Below are 19,634 nucleotides of genomic sequence, written 5' to 3'. Positions count from 1 at the left end.
CATAAAGGCCAACTTTGTACAGTGCACGACTAATAGTTGTCCTATGGACAGATTCTCCCACCTGACCTGTAGATCTCTGCAGCTCGTCCAGAGTCACCATCGGCCTCTTGACTGCATTTCTGATCAGCGGTCTCCTTGTTCGGCCTGTGAGTTTAGGTGGACGGCATTGTCTTGTTAGGTTTACAGTTGTGCCATACTCCTTTCATTTCTGAATGATCGCTTGAACAGTGCTCCGTGAGATGTTCAAGGCTTTGGAAATCTTTTTGTAGCCTAAGCCTGCTTTAAATTTCTCAATAACTTTATCCCTGACCTGTCTGGTGTGTTCTTTGGACTTCATGGTGTTGTTGCTCCCAATATTCTCTTAGACAACCTCCGAGGCCCTCACAGAGCGCTCTATTTAGTCATTAGCACTCATCAGGCAATGTCTATGGGCAACTGACTGCACTCAGACCAAAGGGGGCTGAATAATTACGCACACCCCACTTTGCAGTTATTTATTTGTAGAAAAATGTTTGGAATCATGTATGATTTTCGTTCCACTTCTCACATGTACACCACTTTGTACTGGTCTTTCATGTGGAATTCCAATAAAATTGATTCATGTTTGTGGCAGTAATATGACAAAATGTGGAGAACTTCAAGGGGGCCGAACACTTTTGCAAGCCACTGTAAATACATAATAATAATATGGTAGGACATTAGACTATGACTATGGTAGAATTAGATTGTGAGCTCCTCTGAGGACAGCCAGTGGCATGACTATGTACTCTGTAAAGTGCTGCAGAAGATGCCAGAGGTCAGAGAGAAAATTAATAAACAGTAGGAACTTTGTGGGAGAGGGACAGATGCATGAAAGTGAGACAAGAGTGAGTGTAATGTGCGTAGGAGAAATGGGGGATATAAGAAAGATGGGGAAACAGGGAAGGGAGTGGAGATTAAGAGTAGAAGCACAAGACATGGGGAGCGGAGAAACAGCAGAGAGATCACACCAGGACTGCTGGCTTCTTCTATCCAGTTTGGCAGGGACATGCTAATCAGGAAGCCACTACATTTGGGAGAGAGGCGATAGTGGGGGAGGAGGACCTGGGAAGAGATGCACATGCTGGAAGAACAAGAGATAAGAAAGCACCGCTGGCAATAAAGCTAATCTTTATCTCTTACAGAGTGAAAGCAGTAGTCCGTGTCCCATTAAAAGTTCCCAGGCTGTGCAGCACTTTTTTCTCTGCTCACCCTTCGCAAATTCACTCACGCTGTCACACAGCATGCTGCCTGCAGTGCAAGCAGCCACGCGCCAGTGCACACCACGGCCGCCTCAGCCCCTGATTGGATAATTGATTTAGAAGGAGAAGATGGAGGCAGACCAGCCAGCAGGGCGCGTGCATCTTCATTCATCAGCCTCCGTCCGGCCCGTAAAGTAAGTCTGACTCTGTTACAGGGGGCGGACCAGGCACGAGGCCGGTTTAGTGGCTTTTGAAGTAAGCGGCCACGGCAAACATCGTGCGAGGCTGTGCGCGCACAGCTCTCTGTTTTACTCACTGCGGACCTGCGGTCTGCACAACTGTCCTGCCTGGACACCGGACCTAATTACTTAGGATTCGCGCAAGCCCCCCCCCCCCCCCCATCCCCCTGGGTCAGTCCACGCCTGGTGTGGAGCATTCCCTCTGCCTCCTGATTACTACACACACACTTGCTTACTGGCTTATCTCCCTGCACTCAATCAATAGCTGCCAAATGTCTCACTAGCTGAAATTAACCCCTGATTCTTCAGTGAAATCTGTGCAAGCTTTTAGTCCTCACTCTTCTCCTGCTCCTAGTGTACATCCAGCAGCAGGAGTCACGTACATTGCATGCAGGGAGCAATGAACAGTGTCTGGTCATATATGGGATGATGGGGTTATGGCATTAAGGCCCCATTCACATTGAGCTGCATCTTAGGGGTTTTCCAGACCTTTTCTGATTGCGCTACGACAATGTTATGCTGTGGAAATATTCATACTACAGTTGCAATTTGTATAAAATCGCAAACATGCTGCATGAATTTTGGGAGCGTTCGCAATGCGATTCCATACCAAGTATCACCCAGTGTTGCCCTCCCTCTTTCCCCAATGTGACCTACTTCCCCACCCGGCTACTTTTTCATGCCACCCGACTGAAAAATATTTCTGGGGAGAACACTGAAGTGTTATATTGGTCAGTGATTATCCAATCAAAACTAGATTTGTGTATGCACCCTAAGCCTTACAGGTGTTGAAATTGGCAAATTGGACCATCCCTTGAGCTCCATCACTGACTGACACTTATCACTGACTGGAGTGAAACAGTTTATGTGGTTGGGAGATGTCTGATGGGAATTTTATACCGAGGTAATGGTTGAATTTGAGTAAAGTAAAGGTTGCGAGCAGGAATCCTGGTGTGTACATCTTCAAGGAAAGAACTTTTAGGGTAGTTAGTGTTTAGTCCTGAGAACAATTGAAAGCATGTGAGTTCAAACTGCTTAAAGTACAACTATAGAGGAAGTCATTTTCTGGGAACACTATTAATAAAGTTCAATTTTTAATAAAAGCCAGATATGCTAACTTTTTTGTGTGTTGTTACCTCCAAAGTATACCTTATTTCTTTGTTTCCCTCACTTCTTATGCTATATAAATCATGCATGTAAATAAGCCTGTTCTCATTTGTGTTTTGTGCTGCAACAAGAGATTTTTTTTTTAGGTTTATCCCAGCTGTATCTCTTCCCCGTGAAGGAGGACATTTTCCCTGATCGCTTTTGCCAACAGCAGGTCATAGCAACAGTCATTAATGTGAGCAGCCAATAATACATTGTACAATGAAGTTGTTGCGGATCAGTGGAGTCTTCTGGGAGCGAGGCTATGAAGGAGCAGGATCTGCCCATTGTGTCCATTTTCATCAGATCAGATAATGCTGCCAATTTACCGTATCCATTCTATCTCTGATAGGAAGAAGCCAATGCAGGGTCAGGAGCCACTGGTGTTAGGTAGTCCCACAGTGGGAGAGGTTGGAGTCTGCACAAAGATGATGGCTGGTGGGTCACAGCTCGGGGGTGGAACCAGGTAACAAGGGGCATGACTGGTGGGACAGGCAGAGAGGATGAAGGCTGCAGCTTGAGAGTGGTTGGGTGGCCTCTGCTGCTTTGGGCCTGGTATTGGCACAGTCCCAGCTGGGAAGGTTGTTGCTGTGTTAATTGGAGGGTTTGGGGTTCGTAGATGATGGACAAGTGGGCTCATGTATGGTCAGGATATGGAGCTGCAGTCCCATCTGCCCAGTTCATCAGGTTCTAGAACTATAAGTAATTATAATTTATCACTAATTAGCTGCAGGCCTCTGCTCCTATCTTCCTCTGTCTCCATCTGTTCTCTCTTCACATCCTCATCATTCTACTGCTGCCTGCACTGCTGTAGCCTTCCAGGAATGTGTGCATGGAGAGGAGGAGAGACGCACCAGATGATGAGCAAGGCACACTGGAAGAGAGGACTGTGGTACTGAATGTGCAGGATACCACAACTTATGGGATATTATCAGCCCCTAGCAAATTATGTACTTTTCTGTGCTCTGTTTAATAATGGTAATATTTTACAGATATAATTTTTTATCATTTTCAGAGCTAAGATCTGAGCTCAAAGACCAGCTGTCTGTAGAGAAGGGTGACATGATGAGGACAAATAAAGAAGAAGAAAGAGAGACCTATGTGAGCGATGAACAGCGGTCTGCGGGGGAAGGTGACATGATGAGGACACATAAAGAGGAAGAGCAAGAGACATATGTAAGGAATGATCAGCTGTCTCTGAAGAAGGGTGACGTAATGAGGACAATTAAAGAAGAAGAAGAAGAGACACATGTGAAGAGTGATCAGCAATCTATGGAGAATAGTATCATGATGAGGACAGTTAAAGAGGAAGAAGAGGAGACAGATGTGAGGAGTGATCAGCAGTCTATGGAGGAGGGTGAAATGATGGGGACAATTAAAGAGGAAGAAGAAGAGACCTGTGTGAGTGATGATCAGCAGTCTATTGGTGAGAGTAACTTGATAAAGACAATTAAGTATAAAGAAGAAAAGACATATGTGAGTGCTGATCAACATTCTATGGCGGAAGGTGACATGATGGTGACAGTTAAAGAGGAGGAAGAAGAAGAGACTTATGTGAGGAGTGATCAGCGGTCTATGGAGGAGGGTTTAATAATAAGAGTAATTAAAGAGGAAGAAGAGATGTATGTGAGGAGTAATCAGAATTCTGCGGAGGAGGGGAACATGATGAATGCAATTAAAGAGGAAGAAGAAAAAGAGAGGCATATGATGAGTGCTCAGCTGTCTGCGGAGGAGGGTGACATGTTGGGGACAAACATAGAGGAGGATCCTCTTACAGATGCCAGAACAGGTGGGTACCATATTTTTCAGACTTGAAGATGCTCCGGACCACAAGACACACCTATGTTTAGAGGACACAAATGAGGCTGAAAAATTACTAAACCTGGGTGCGTCATAGTGCAGGGGCATCTTGTGGACCTTCTCCCCCGAACTGTCTCCGTGTAAGCTACACTGCCCAGCTACACTATCCCCTGCTGCCCCACTAGCTACACTATCCCCTGCTGCCCCACTAGCTACACTAACCCCTGCTCCCTCAACAGCTACACCAACTACGCTACATTAACCCCTGCTGCCCCACTAGCTACACTAACTACCCTACACTAACCCCTGCTGCCTCAACAGCTACACTAAGTACTCTACACTAACCCTTGCTGCCTCAACAGCTACACTAACTATCCTACACTAACCCTTCTTGCTTCAACAGCTCCACTAACTACTCTACACTAACCCCTGCTCCCTCAAAAGCAACACTAACTACCCTACACTAACCCCTGGTGCCCCATCAGCTACACTGCACTACACTAACCTTTTACTAACACACTAGCCACTCACTAACCCCTAACCGTATGCAACACAGTGGCAGTAATGGGACAACAACAGGATGAGGCAGTTATGTATTATTTAGGTCCAGTCCCACTATATAGGTCAGCAGCATAATTGAGTACCATAGGAGGCTCTGCAGATGTCCCTGGGATGACTTTGCAGGGGGTTGCATGGACGTCCGTACCAATCCAGTAAAGTGCGGCCTAGTCAGGCTGCTGAAGCTGCAGCCTCGCGTGATTTCATGGGCCGGGGAATAGGTGAGGCTGGCACAGTTACCCTCTAAAAGTGCTGCAATCAGCATGAAAGGGTATGGGGAAATAAAGCAGTTGTGTGGGAAGCTGCTAATGTCCCCTCATAGTCCATTAGCATGTCCCCAACTTCTTATGTGCCAGCAAAATACTACTGCTGGTCACATTAATTACGATAGTAATCCTTTTTAACTGATGCTGATGGTTTTGTGCAGAACCACTGCACTGTCATTGGGGCCAATCATGCTCACTGACATCTGATAGGTTACTGCTATTGACAAGTGCAGGGCTTGGCTCCAATGACAGTGCCATGGACCCGCCCACAAAACCATAGGCACCAGTTACAAAGGGGAGCTATAGGTGGCCTTGATTGGAAGTTCAGATACAAGCAGACTGCTGCAGCAGGTACTTGTGGGGGACACCTGGTGTCTGTCCAAATTGTATTATTGGGACTATAAGATGCACTGACCTTTTCCCTACACTTTTGTGGGAGAAAAATTGCATCTTATAGTTGGAAAAATATGGTAATTAACAATAAATATTGAATATGTTTTAGTTATGTGTCACTGCTCACAGACTGGCCTGATTCATCATCTAAAATTATCATTCTTGATTGTGTTTGGTGACAGCTTACTGACAGTACAGACACCCTGATGGCTCTGGGGTATGTTCTGTTTTGTGGAGAGCGGGAGGTGATGGATTATTGAGAAGTAGATAGAGGCGCTCTGGCTATATACTGACCTGAATGTGTGTTCTCCTTGTTATATTGCCTGATGAAGCGGGATGTTTGCCCATGAAACGCATTGCATCACTATTGGAGAATTGTTTTAATAAACATATTTATAGATCTTACGGCTATATCAGCCTGGTCATTTGTGTATCTGGGGGAGGTGAATCCACCCATTTCCCTCCTTTTGGACGGGTTTTAACTCTATTATCCTTGTTATCCGATTATTGAGAAGTATCCAGCTAAACACCAGTAGAAAAACACTGCTGATCAGGCAAGGACTTTCCAATTCTGAGAGTCACTCACTAAATTCTATTTATAGCTTATTACAGGCAAACTGTGCAGTCACATTATACATCACACCCCTATTACTTCTCACATCCCCTGTGTACATAGTGTTTTCATAACTCATTACAGGCATACAGTGCAGTCACATTACACACATCACACCCCTATTACTTCTCACATTCCCTGTGTACATAGTATGTTTATACCTCATTATAGGCACACTGTACAGTCATATTACACACATCACACCCCTATTACTTCTCACATTCCCTGTGTACATAGTGTGTTTATGCCTCATTACAGGCACACTGTGCAGTCACATTACACGCATCACATCCCCATTACTTCTCACATTCCCTGTGTACATAGTGTGTTTATACCTCATTACAGGCACACTGTGCAGTCATATTACACACATCACACCCCTATTACTTCTCACATTACCTGTGTACATAGTGTGTTTACTCCTCATTGCAGGCATACTGTGCAGGCACATTACACACATCACAACCCCTATTACTTCTCACATTCCCTCTGTACATAGTGTGTTTATACCTCATTACAGGCATACTGTACAGTCACATTACACATCACACCCTTATTACTTCTCACATTTCCTGTGTAGATAGTGTGTTTATACCTCATTACAGGCATATTGTGCAGTCAGATTACACACATCACACCCATATTACTTCTCACATTCCCTGTGTACATAGTGTGTTTATACCTCATTACAGGCATACTGTGCAGTCACATTACACACATCACTCCCCTTTTACTCCTCATATTCCCTGTGTACATAGTGTGTTTATACCTCATTACAGGCAAACTGTGCAGTCACAGTACACACAATGTTACAGTGCAAGTCCGCTGGATGGATAGTATAGCTTGTGTCACAGTACACACAATGTTACAGTGCAAGTCCGCTGGATGGATAGTATAGCCTGTGTCACAGTACACACAGTGTTACAGTGCAAGTCTGCTGGATGGATAGTATAGCCTGTGTCACAGTGCACACAATGTTACAGTGCAAGGCTGCTGGATGGATAGTATAGCCTGTGTCACAGTACACACAATGTTACAGTGCAAGTCTGCTGGATGGATAGTATAGCCTGTGTCACAGTACACACAATGTTACAGTGCAAGTCTGCTGGATGGATAGTATAGCCTGTGTCGCAGTACACACAATGTTACAGTGCAAGTCTGCTGGATGGATAGTATAGCCTGTGTCACAGTATACACAATGTTACAGTGCAAGTCTGCTGGATGGATAGTATAGCCTGTGCCACAGTACACACAATGTTACAGTGCAAGTCTGCTGGATGGATAGTATAGCCTGTGCCACAGTGCACACAATGTCATAGTGCAAGTCTGCTGGATGGATAGTATAGCCTGTGTCACAGTGCACACAATGTTGCAGTGCAAGTCTGCTGGATGGATAGTATAGCCTGTGTCACAGTACACACAATGTTACAGCGCAAGTCTGCTGGATGGGTAGTATAGCCAGTGTCACAGTACACATAGTGTCACAGTGCAAGTCTGCTGGATGGATAGTATAGCCTGTGTCACAGTACAGTGCACACAGTGTACGTGACTGTGTAAGTGTGCTGAATGAATAGGCACACTCTGTCACAGACAGTATGTAACATAAGAGCAAATGTGCTGGAGGCTGTAATAAACCCTCTCACACACAGTCACAGACTAGTACACAGGCCTACAGCATTCCTACACTGTCCCTGAATCTATACCTGAATCATACTCCGCTATCTCCCTAAGCTCTCACTAGCTCTGACTATCATGGGAATGGCACAGGAATGAGGAAGTCCCCCTCTCTGCCCCTCTGTTTATTTGCCTGGGGTGAGATCTCCTGGCTCTTGCAGTGCATCCTGGAAGCCAATGATTTGCTCTGCTTTCTGCCAAAATATGGCCTCATTACTACCCCATATGTTTGTCTGTGAACGTTCAACCGCAAGGCGAAAAAGGGGGCCTTTCTCACGAAAATTTGTGCCGAGCAAGAAAATCCCAATTCACTGTAAGATCAAACGTATGATTCTCGCTCTTTCAACCCTTGTCACTATATCTTTATTTGCACAATTAGAAACAAGAGGGAGACAATGGTACATTTACAAGGGGTATAATATGAGTGACACTAATATACAATGGTAATAAGAATGTATGAAACCACATGAATCTACACACATAACACAGATGTCTTGCTATAAGTACATATAGGTCTGTTGTCACAAGAGTAAAACATTGCTTCCATTGTCTCATCAAGCTGTACAATTTACTGTTATTCTATGTATGGCCAATGCTTTAGGCATAAGGATAGTCAGTGGCATGCAAATAACTCTGAGATGGTGCAGAATGCATGATAACTATATGCCAAGCCATGAAGCTGCTGCATCTGGTCCATTTCTAATCTACATAACGTTTGCATCAACTTGTAATTATCAGCAGTTCACTGACCATCTCTACATTTAATTGTTCCTCTCCTTGGAATTCTCTAACAGGAAGTGTTGATGTTTCTTTATTTGCAGCGTGGAGTCTTGGCATCAGGAACCTCTCAGAGACTCGTCTCTCTGTATCCACAGACTGTACAGCGAATGGTGTTGTCATTGGACAAGTGTTTCCTGCACCTATCCTGGTTATACAGAAATCACAGCTTGTCGCACATGAGATCTTTCACACTGGTGAGAAACCCCATTCATGTGCTGAATGTGGGAAATTTTTTAGGCAGAAATCAGAGCTTGTCAGACATGAGCTATCTCACCCTGGTAAGAAGGCTTATTCATGTGCTGAATGTGGGAAATGTTTTACACATAGATCAAGGCTTGTCAGTCATGAGAGATCTCACTATGGTGAGAAACCATATTCATGTGCTGAGTGTGGGAAATGTTTTAGAGATAAAGGAACGCTTGCAAAACATGATAAATCTCACACAGGCGAGAAGCCATATTCATGCAGTGAGTGTGGGAAATGTTTTGGAGCTAAAGGAAGCCTTGTTACACATGAAAGGCTTCACACAGGTGAGAAACCATTTGTATGTTCTGAGTGTGGGAAAAGCTTTATACAGAAAATACAGCTGGTCACTCATGAATTGTCTCACACTGGTGAGAGGCCTTATTCATGTGCTGAGTGTGGGAAATGTTTTACTCGTAAATATCATCTTGTTGAACATGAGAGATCTCACACTGGCGAGAAGCCCTATTCATGTGCTGAGTGTGGGAAATGTTTTGGAAAGAAATCAAGTCTTGTCGTACATGAAACAGTACACACTGGTGAGAAACCTTATTCATGTGCTGAGTGTGGGAAATGTTTTGCACATAAATCATACCTTGTCAAGCATGAGATATCGCACACTGGTAAGATGCCTTATTCATGTGCTGAGTGTGGGAATTGTTTTGCATATAAATCACAGCTTTCCAGTCATAAGACATCTCATACTGCGAAGAAGCCCTATTCATGTGCTGAGTGTGGGAAGTGCTTTGCACAGAGATCAAGGCTTATTAGTCATGAGAGATCTCACAATGGTGAGAAATCGTATTCATGTGCCGAGTGTGGGAAATGTTTTGTACTGAAATCACAGCTTGCCACACATGAGAGATATCACACTGGTGAGAAGCCCTATTCATGTGCTAAATGTGGGAAATGTTTTAAACAGAAATCAAATCTTGTCATACATGAGAGAGTACACACGGGTGAGAAGCCATATTCATGTGCTCAGTGTGGCAAATGTTTTAGAGATAAAGCAACACTTGGCAAACATGATAAATCTCACACAGGTGAAAAGCCATATTCATGCAGTGAGTGTGGGAAATGTTTTGTGCATAAGGGAAGCCTTATTACACATGAAAGGCTTCACACTGGTGAGAAGCCATTTGTATGTTCCAGGTGTGGGAAAAGCTTTATACAGAAAACACAGCTTGTCGCACATGAATTGTCTCACACTGGCGAGAGGCCTTATTCATGTGCTGAGTGTGGGAAATGTTTTACACGTAAATATAATCTTGTTGAACATGAGAGATATCACACTGGTGAGAAGCCCTATTCATGTGCTGAGTGTGGGAAATGTTTTAGAAAGAAAATAAGTCTTGTCGAACATGAGACAGTACACACTGGTGAGAAACTATATTCATGTGCTGAGTGTGGGAAATGTTTTACACATAAATCTTACCTTGTCAAGCATGAGATATCTCACACTGGTAAGATGCCGTATTCATGTGCCGAGTGTGGGAATTGTTTTACTCATAAATCACAGCTTTCCATTCATAAGATGTCTCATACTGTGCAGGAGCCATATTCATGTGCTGAGTGTGGGAAATGTTTTGCACATAGATCAAAGCTTACCAGTCATGAGAGATCTCACTGCAGTGAGAAACCATATTCATGTGCTGAGTGTGGGAAATGTTTTCGACTGAAATCAGGTCTTATCGTACATGAGAGAGTTCACACTGGTGAAAAGCCATATTCATGTACTGAGTGTGGGAAATGTTTTAGAGATAAAGGAACACTTGGCAAACATGATAAATCTCACTCAGGGGAGAAGCCATATTCATGCAGTGAGTGTGGGAAATGTTTTGGACATAAAGGAAGCCTTGTTACACATGAAAGGCTTCACACTGGTGAGAAGCCATTTGTATGTTCTAAGTGTGGGAAAAGCTTTATACAGAAAACACAGCTTGACACTCATGAATTGTCTCACACTGGTGAGAGGCCTTATTCATGTGCTGAGTGTGGGAAATGTTATACACGTAAATCACATCTTGACGATCATAAGAAAACTCACACTGGTGAGAAGCCCTATTCATGTGCAGAGTGTGGGAAATGTTTTAGTCTTAAAAGAAGCCTGGTTAGACATGAGACATCTCACACTGATGATAAGTAACGATAAGCAAAATATATCTTCACCTTTTAGAGAACCTGAACTGGCCATGGCATACTGCTCTCCAGTTACCTGACATAGCCAGAAGAAGGGAGGATGGGGAGCAGTGCGGAGTACAGCAGCCAATAACATCCCGGATCAGTTTCCCTTATCCCTCTCTCATCACTGGTGAGAAGCTCTATTATTGCACTGGGTATGGGGAATGTTCTGGTCAGAAGTGTTATTTACCATTTTTTGTTAGTTGCACATGGTAGCATATTTACACAAATCAGCATTGGTTTGTAAAGCATTGAAGTCTCTGAGCTGAGTTGACATGATCAGATTAATATTGGTACATATAGTACTAAGCCTAATTCTGCGCTGCATGTGTCTCCATAATGCTGCGGGATGCAGCCAAACATGTCGATCTCTACACTGCGACTGACCCGCTATATCTTCGGCTGACTCTGAGCCCGACCTTGCCCCTTGCTACATGGGCTCCCATCTATTTCATTGATCCAGCCTGCTGCAGTCTATAACTACTGGATTACAAGCTCATGAACACTATTGGTGAGACCTAATACTTGTTATACTGTCTATATTGGACTTTCTTCTGCAATACTTATTGGATGGTTTACTACGCATATTGTGCTCTAGCACTGCGACTGAGTGTAGTATTGCTCCGGACTGAGTTCCCATGATTCTCTGCGATTGTGTGACTGATATGGAAAACAAGACATGGCCTCTACACTTATGGAAACTGCACTAAGCAAGTGTTAACCATTTCCAAGGATTTGCAATGTCAGTTGACAAGTACTCCTTTCTTTGAAATTGTCTCATTCAGTTGTTGAGCATTTGCACCTTTTGGGATATCCTGAAAGGACAACTAAGGTGAGAGGAATATGGAGGCAGCCCTATTTATTTCCTTTTAAACAATGCCAGTTGCCTGGCATCCTTCCTGATCTATTTGGCTGCAGTAGTGTCTGAAGAACACCAGAAACAAGCATGCTGCTAATCTTGTCAGCTCTGACAATAATGTCAGAAACACCTGATCTGCTGCATGCTTGTTCAGGGGCTATGGCTACAAGTATTAGAGGCAGAGGATCAGCAGGACAGCCAGGCAACTGATATAACTTAAAAGGAAATAAAAATGGCAGCCTTCATATCCCTCACATTACAGTTGTCCTTTAAGCCTTACAATATTCCTGTTGCATATGATCCATTTCAATGATAGACTGTAATTTATGATGGGGCCCTTGGGAGAGCTCTGTCCTACTTCACAAGTTGAGTCAGCCTTATAGCAGTTATAGTGTATATATTTATGTACTTCTCTTTCACACATAATGTGCATTTTTTCATGACTCTTTACTTATTCTTACTAATAAATGCATATTTAGTATTTATGCAAATGTTGGTATATGTCCATTTTTAGATATAGTCCCATTTATACTTTGTTGTTTCTGCTAATTACAACTTGCCTGTAATCCTTTTCCTATTTTTCATTGTAAGGTTTAAAGGATACCTGAGGTGACATGTGACATGATGAGATAGACATGTGTATGTACAGTGCCTAGCACACAGATAACTAGGCTGTGTTCCTTTTTTTTCTTTCTCTACCTGAAAACGTTAAACATCAGGAATGCAAGCGTCAGTTTCTGTTGTCCAGGTCGGACTGGATTAGACTATAGCATAGCCCTCACTGATAAGTAATTATAGCCATAAAACACTTTCCTGTCAGTAAATGGCTAGTGAGAGCAGGAAAGAGATTAAAAGGGTCAATAATTCATAGATTTGAGCTCCAGCATACTTCAATTAAGGTGTCATTGAGCAGAGACAATGAAACAGTAAAAAATTTTAAAACTAGATTTAAATCTAAAAATTAAAACTGTGGGATATCTAAAAAAAAAAAAGTAATTTTTATGAGAATGCGGAATGATACAATTGTTTTTCTCATCAGTTTATTTTCACCTTGGATGTCCTTTAATAAACCAGTAGCTTTATCTACACAAAGGTTGCAGGACCTGCAGCTGTATGCAGCCACGGTGCTCCTGAAGGGAAAAAGCCACAACACTTATATCTGGCTCAACAACATACATGTAAAAAGGATGCCTGGATAAAGGGTGCCAGATGTAGCTGATAAATGTGATTTTGGTTATAAAAGGATGCCGGATATAGCTGATGAACTTGATTTCTTTACAATAAGATGCTGGATGTAGCCAAGAAACTTGATTTTATTTATAAAGGGTTACAGATGTAGCCGATAAATGTGATTTCATGTATAAAAGGCGCCAGATGTAACTGATAAACTCTTTGTATAAACTAAATAAAATCATGTTTATTGCGTAATAAACATAACATGGGATAACTATGAGAAGCAGTAAAGACGGTGATTTTAAACACAGTGTAAGAGATAGCTATAAAAGTCATCAATTATACAATAGAAAATAATTCCTTACCATATCACATAAAATATACAATAACTGATAAACCGATAGTCTGCCAATGTCACATCAGGAGAACAATAACCAAGTTATCATGCCATTGAAAACAATAAAGCCAGAACAACAAACAACACAAAGCATCAATGATATTTATAAGCTCCCTGAACTACCCATACATCGGAGCAAACCTGATATTAAACCCCTGAGGGGGAGTGTCTATAGTCCAACCATTCTTGCCAATCAAATTGAAATGTAGAAACTGTCCCTGAGATACTATGATCCAACCTATCTGCTCCCATGATGGTGTCTACTCTATTCTCAAATTATGGTATAGATAAGGAGGGAGATTTCCAATTTATAGCAGTGGACCGCATAGTGGCTAATTCAAATGCAACGTAAATCCTTCTGAAAGCCTGAGGCACCTCTCGATTTGGGGACAGAAGTAAAGACTGTAACGCTGATGTGGTAGTAACTTGTTTAGTGTCTGTCTTAAAAATACCCCAAATCGCTTTCCAGAACCCCTGGACTGTAGTACAGCGCCAAATCTTGTGGACTATTATTTATTATTATTATTTAGTATTTATATAGCGCCGACATATTACGCAGCGCTGTACAATGTATATATATATATCTTGTCACTAACTGTCCCTCAAAGGAGCTCACAATCTAATCCCTACCATTGCCATATGTCTATATTATGTAGTGTACGTACTGTAGTCTAGGGCCAATTTTTAGGGGGAGCCAATTAACGTATCCGTATGTTTTTGGAATGTGGGAGGAAACCGGAGTGCCCGGAGGAAACCCACGCAGACACGGAGAGAACATACAAACTCCTTGCAGATAGTGCCCTGGCTGGGATTCGAACCAGGGACCCAGCGCTGCAAGGCGAGAGAGCTAACCACTACGCCACCGTGCTGCCCAACTAGACTAGACTAGATCACCATTGGACTCACAGTTACGAAAACAGCCAGGCGACTGGGAGGGATACATTGTATGGAGCTTACCAGCGCTAAAATAACTTCACTGGGGTTTCTAAACGTGATTTTATTTATAAAAAGCGGTGGATGAAGCGATTAAACGTGATTTCTTTTATAAAATTGGTGGCATATACAGCCAATAAACGCAATTTTGTTTATAAAACGGTGGCTGTTTTTAGCCAATGAGTGTGATTCTGTTTACAAAAGGCATCGGATGTAGCCACTATTCAAATATAACCCTTATTTTAACCATTACCTTAACCCCCCTGATGCCTAACCTTAACCGCGGTATTTGGTAAGTTCCTTAAAGCTGCAGTTTTTGAAGGATATAAGCGGTATTTGTCGTGATCATTGTAGCCACAGTTTATGTCAAAGATTTAAACAGTATTCACAGTGATCTTTGTAGGTGCAACATTAGGAATTTATAACCGGTAAAGATATAACCGGTATTTGGCTTGATTAAAGTAACTGATATTTTGTGTGGATTGTAGTAGCCACAAATAAAATGATACAAATAGTGAAGACAAAATGTAGTTGTAAAAATATAGCCGTTATTAAATTAAGGATATAGTGTAAGCGTAATTAAAATCAGGTCCGTTATTGTAACAGCAAACCTTTCCATGGTATAAAATAACGGGTGCACATTTCACCGCTTATAGGCACTAATCGCTGCAAAAATCATTGCAGTCGATGGCGGCGCTCTTTTTACACAGGCAGCTCTGGCGCCCTTTCCAACTGATTCCGGCTAAGCAAACGCCCCGATAATAAGAGAGCGGTGAAAAGATAAGCTGAATCCTGATGAGCTGAATGTCCCAGATTTTGTCAAACTGACATGGCTGCTGTATACAATTCACAGTGACAATTTAACCCCACAAGTGAAAATAAGAATGTGAGACTCCAAGAATGGTCTATGTAGCACTGTTACTACACATACAATTCATTAGCTGTTTAGCTTTTTTCTTAACTTCAAATTAGCTGTAAAATTGGAAGCTGTTCCTGCAAAATGTGTGCATCAGAGTAATATATGTGAAAGAAGTGTTTCCCAGGGTCTAAATCAGAAGGCTCAACCTATTGCAATGCATTATGATCTAAAGCAGATGGCTCGACCTATTGCAATGCATTATGTTCTGAATCAGAAGGCTCGGCCTATTGCAATGCATTATGGTCTGGATCAGAAGGCTTGATCTATTGCAATGCATTATGGTCTGAATCCGAAGGCTCGACCTATTGCAATGCATTATGGTCTGAATCATAAGGCTTGGCCTATTGCAGTGCATTATGGTCTAAATAAGAATGCTCGGCCTACCACAAGGTGTAAAAATACTGTAAAGATTCAGCTTATGAAGGTGGATGATGCATCTGTGATGGTATTTCTGTATAACTGCATGGCTGAGAATCACAGGCTTGGTAAGATTAGATGAGGGCTGGCTTGCTGTCTGATGACCAATTCTATGTTATATTTTACTTTGAAATGTTGCTAGAGGTATTGCAATCATATCAGTGACTGCTTATTATGTGTATATATTCTGTATATAATGAGGAGAATACATTATTGTTATATGTACAGACTGGCATCAGTATCTTTACTTTATAGAGTAATATCATCAGTTGAATTCTTGTCTGTTGATGAGGCCAGTGTCACGGTAGCCAAGATCCAGACGCCTGGAGGGAGGTAGACTTTCACATAACATAAATGTGATAGCAGCAAATGATAAGGTATTAGATATCAGATGTATTCCCAGGTCATATAATACTCCAGCACAAATAATGCAGATATACCCAATGCCTCAGTGCTGTACCCTGAATGTAAATTAGAAGGATATGATTGGATACAGGCATGGCAGCATTACTGCACAGGCCACAAAGGCCAATGCCTAGGGTGCTAGAAGTGCTGAGGCGACTGGCTCCTAATACTGTAATCCCTGAGTAACATTAGCGGGTGATCTGCAGCTGCCACCCGCACAAGACTTATCTGCTGCAGGATAGCCGTATGTAGGATCACAGCAGGGCTGCTCGGCTTTCAGTTTCCAGTGCCCAGCAGGTGGCCACGTGGTTTTTAGCCCTGCCGCCATCACTCCTTTCCGTCCCTCAGCAGGCAGACAGTGAAGGAAATAGATGCAGCCATGCAGGAGAGGAACAGTGACAGGTAAGCTTATGCTCACAGACACAGAGCTGCACTCTCCCGGGATACAGATCTCAGCTATCATTATTATGTATCTGCACTGCCTGCTGGGACACCCGGCTGCCTTGCATTATTAATTGATTATTCTGGCCAGTGTGAATGCTGATCAGAATAATTAATAGTGCATGCAGTCCAGTGTTGCAGCAGAGGTCAGTGACAGATAATAATGCTGATAGCTGATGTCTGTAGTTATGGAGAAGGGAGAAGCCGCTCCGTGAAAGTTAGATAAGTTTATTACTTGCAGGCTGTGTACCTCCTGGTCTCCCCCTCCCAGCATGTGCTCTCCTCTTTCTGCCCTCTATCTCCTCCACACTGCAGTATATTAGTGGTGTGTTTACCATGTAACTGGCAAATGGGACTGGCAAAGACTAAACTCCCAGTGAGATATTGCCTCTTGCCACATTTACCCCCAGTATGTCTCTCCTGTTTCTTTACCTCTTTATCTCCCCCTTTCCCTCTGCTCCTCTCTATCCCCCTCTTTCCCTCTCTAGCTCCCCTTTCCCTCTATACTTCTTTATCTCCACTCTACCTCTGCACCTCTCTATCTCCCCGTTTCCCTCTGTACTTTCTTTACCTCCCCCCTTTCCCTCTGTACCTCTCTATCTCCCCCTTTCCCCTTGTACCTCTCTATCTCCCCCTTTCCCTCTATACCTCTCTATCTCCCCGTTTCCCTCTATACCTCTCTATCTCCCCGTTTCCCTCTGTACCTCTCTATCTCCCCATTTCCCCTCTGTACCTCTCTATCTCCCCGTTTCCCTCTGTACCTCTCTATCTCCTCGTTTCCCCTCTGTACCTCTCTTTCTCCCCGTTTCCCCTCTGTACCTCTCTATCTCCCCGTTTCCCCTCTGTACCTCTCTATCTCCCCGTTTCCCTCTGTACCTCTCTATCTCCCCGTTTCCCCTCTGTACCTCTCTATCTCCCCGTTTCCCCTCTGTACCTCTCTATCTCCCCGTTTCCCCTCTGTACCTCTCTATCTCCCCATTTCCCCTCTGTACCTCTCTATCTCCCCGTTTCCCCTCTGTAACTCTCTATCTCCCCGTTTCCCCTCTGTAACTCTCTATCTCCCCTTTCCCTCTGTACCTCTCTATCTTCCCCTTTCCCTCTGTACCTCTCTATCTCCCCCTTTCCCTCTGTACCTCTCTATCTCCCCCTTTCCCTCTGTACCTCTCTATCTCCCCCTTTCCCTCTGTACCTCTCTATCTCCCCATTTCCCCCTGTACCTCTCTATCTCCCCTTTCCCTCTGTACCTCTCTATCTCCCCGTTTCCCTCTGTACCTCTCTATCTCCCCGTTTCCCTCTGTACCTCTCTATCTCCCCGTTTCCCTCTGTACCTCTCTATCTCCCCGTTTCCCTCTGTACCTCTCTATCTCCCCGTTTCGCTCTGGTCCTCTCTATCTCCCCTTTCCCTCTGTACCTCTCTTATCTCCCCGTTTCCCTCAGTACCTCTCTTATCTCCCCTTTCCCTCTGTACCTCTCTATCTCCCCCTTTCCCTCTGTACCTCTCTATCTTCCCCTTTCCCTCTGTACCTCTCTATCTCCCCCTTTCCCTCTGTACCTCTCTATCTCCCCCTTTCCCTCTGTACCTCTCTATCTCCCCTTTTCCCTCTATACCTCTCTATCTCCCCCTTTTCCTCTGTCTCTAATGTTTTCCCCTTCTTTTTCTCATGGCACATATTAATTTACTGATAGCTCCCCCAGTGCTTTACATGGTATACAATTATATCACCAACTGTACCTAATAGGATCTTAAGGTGTCCATTAATGGTACAATTCCATAGCCAATCATTTCCACCACGAGAATTGATGAGAAACGATCAATCACGCCTATTAATGGCCGATCTGTTAGGCAATTTGATCAGATCAATGGAATCAAATTTGTTTTGGGGGGGATTGATTACTTTAATCTGATAGAATTGGTTACTGGGAATTTGGCCATTCCTACTGCAGTGATCGTAACTGATTAATCGGTTGGGGAATTCTACTGTTAATGGGCGCCTTTACAGTCTAATCGCTACCATAGTCATTGCCTGATATACTATCATATGATGTTTTTATATAGCACTGACAGCTGGCCTAGGGCAGTAAACAGTACAAATCCAGCCCTGGGTACAGGTTATTGTTATGTGTATTACAATCATATGCTACAGACAAATGTGTGAAACTGTTGCTGGAAACAATTCTGTGTTATGTGACAAAATAAATCCTATTACAATGGAAATTTAATGCGTTTATCGAGTTTATCAGCTATAGTGAGTGCAGGGCTTGTGGTATGGGGGTGTATCCGCTATAGTGAGCGCAGGGCTTGTGGTATGGGAGTGTATCAGCTATAGTGAGTGCAGGGCTTGTGGTATGTGAGTGTATCAGCTATAGTGAGCGCAAGGCTTGTGGTATAGGGGTGTATCCGCTATAGTGAATGCAGGGCTTGTGGTATGGGGGTGTATCAGCTATAGTGAGTGCAGGGCTTGTGGTATGGGGGTGTATCCACTATAGTGAGCGCAGGGCTTGTGGTATGGGGGTGTATCCGCTATAGTGAGCGCAGAGCTTGAGGTATGGGAGTGTATCAGCTATAGTGAGTGCAGGGCTTGTGGTATGTGAGTGTATCAGCTATAGTGAGCGCAAGGCTTGTGGTATAGGGGTGTATCCGCTATAGTGAGTGCAGAGCTTGTGGTATGGGGGTGTATCAGCTATAGTGAGTGCAGGGCTTGTGGTATGGGGGTGTATCAGCTATAGTGAGTGCAGGGCTTGTGGTATGGGGGTGTATCAGCTATAGTGAGTGCAGGGCTTGTGGTATGGGAGTGTATTAGCTATAGTGAGTGCGGGGCTTGTGGTATGGGAGTGTATCAGCTATAGTGAGTGCAGGACTTGTGGTATGGGGGTTGCTCAGCTATAGCGAGTGCAGGGCTTGTGGTATGGGTGTGTATCAGCTATAGTGTGTGCAGGGCTTGTGGTATGGGTTTTCTCAGCTATAGTGAGTGCGGGG

At 43.5% G+C, this 19,634-nt stretch overlaps 1 protein-coding gene across 1 annotated transcript in view; it reads left to right on the top strand.

Annotated features, from left to right (window-relative positions):
• The window catches only part of LOC137536814 (uncharacterized), an 89,376-nt gene that overhangs the window by 4,627 nt on the left and 65,115 nt on the right, over nt 1–19,634 (top strand). Inside the window, exons 2-3 of the mRNA XM_068259011.1 lie at nt 3,621–4,394; nt 8,731–11,074. Of these exons, the coding sequence (XP_068115112.1) occupies nt 3,668–4,394; nt 8,731–11,074 (3,071 nt within the window). The 5' untranslated portion in view covers nt 3,621–3,667. The remainder of the gene's footprint in view (nt 1–3,620; nt 4,395–8,730; nt 11,075–19,634) is intronic.

The sequence above is a fragment of the Hyperolius riggenbachi genome, chromosome 10 (assembly GCF_040937935.1).
Source record: "Hyperolius riggenbachi isolate aHypRig1 chromosome 10, aHypRig1.pri, whole genome shotgun sequence".
Lineage (NCBI taxonomy): Eukaryota > Metazoa > Chordata > Amphibia > Anura > Hyperoliidae > Hyperolius > Hyperolius riggenbachi.
Note: the sequence above shows the minus strand (reverse complement) of the source record. Positions and strands in the feature narration are given on the sequence as shown.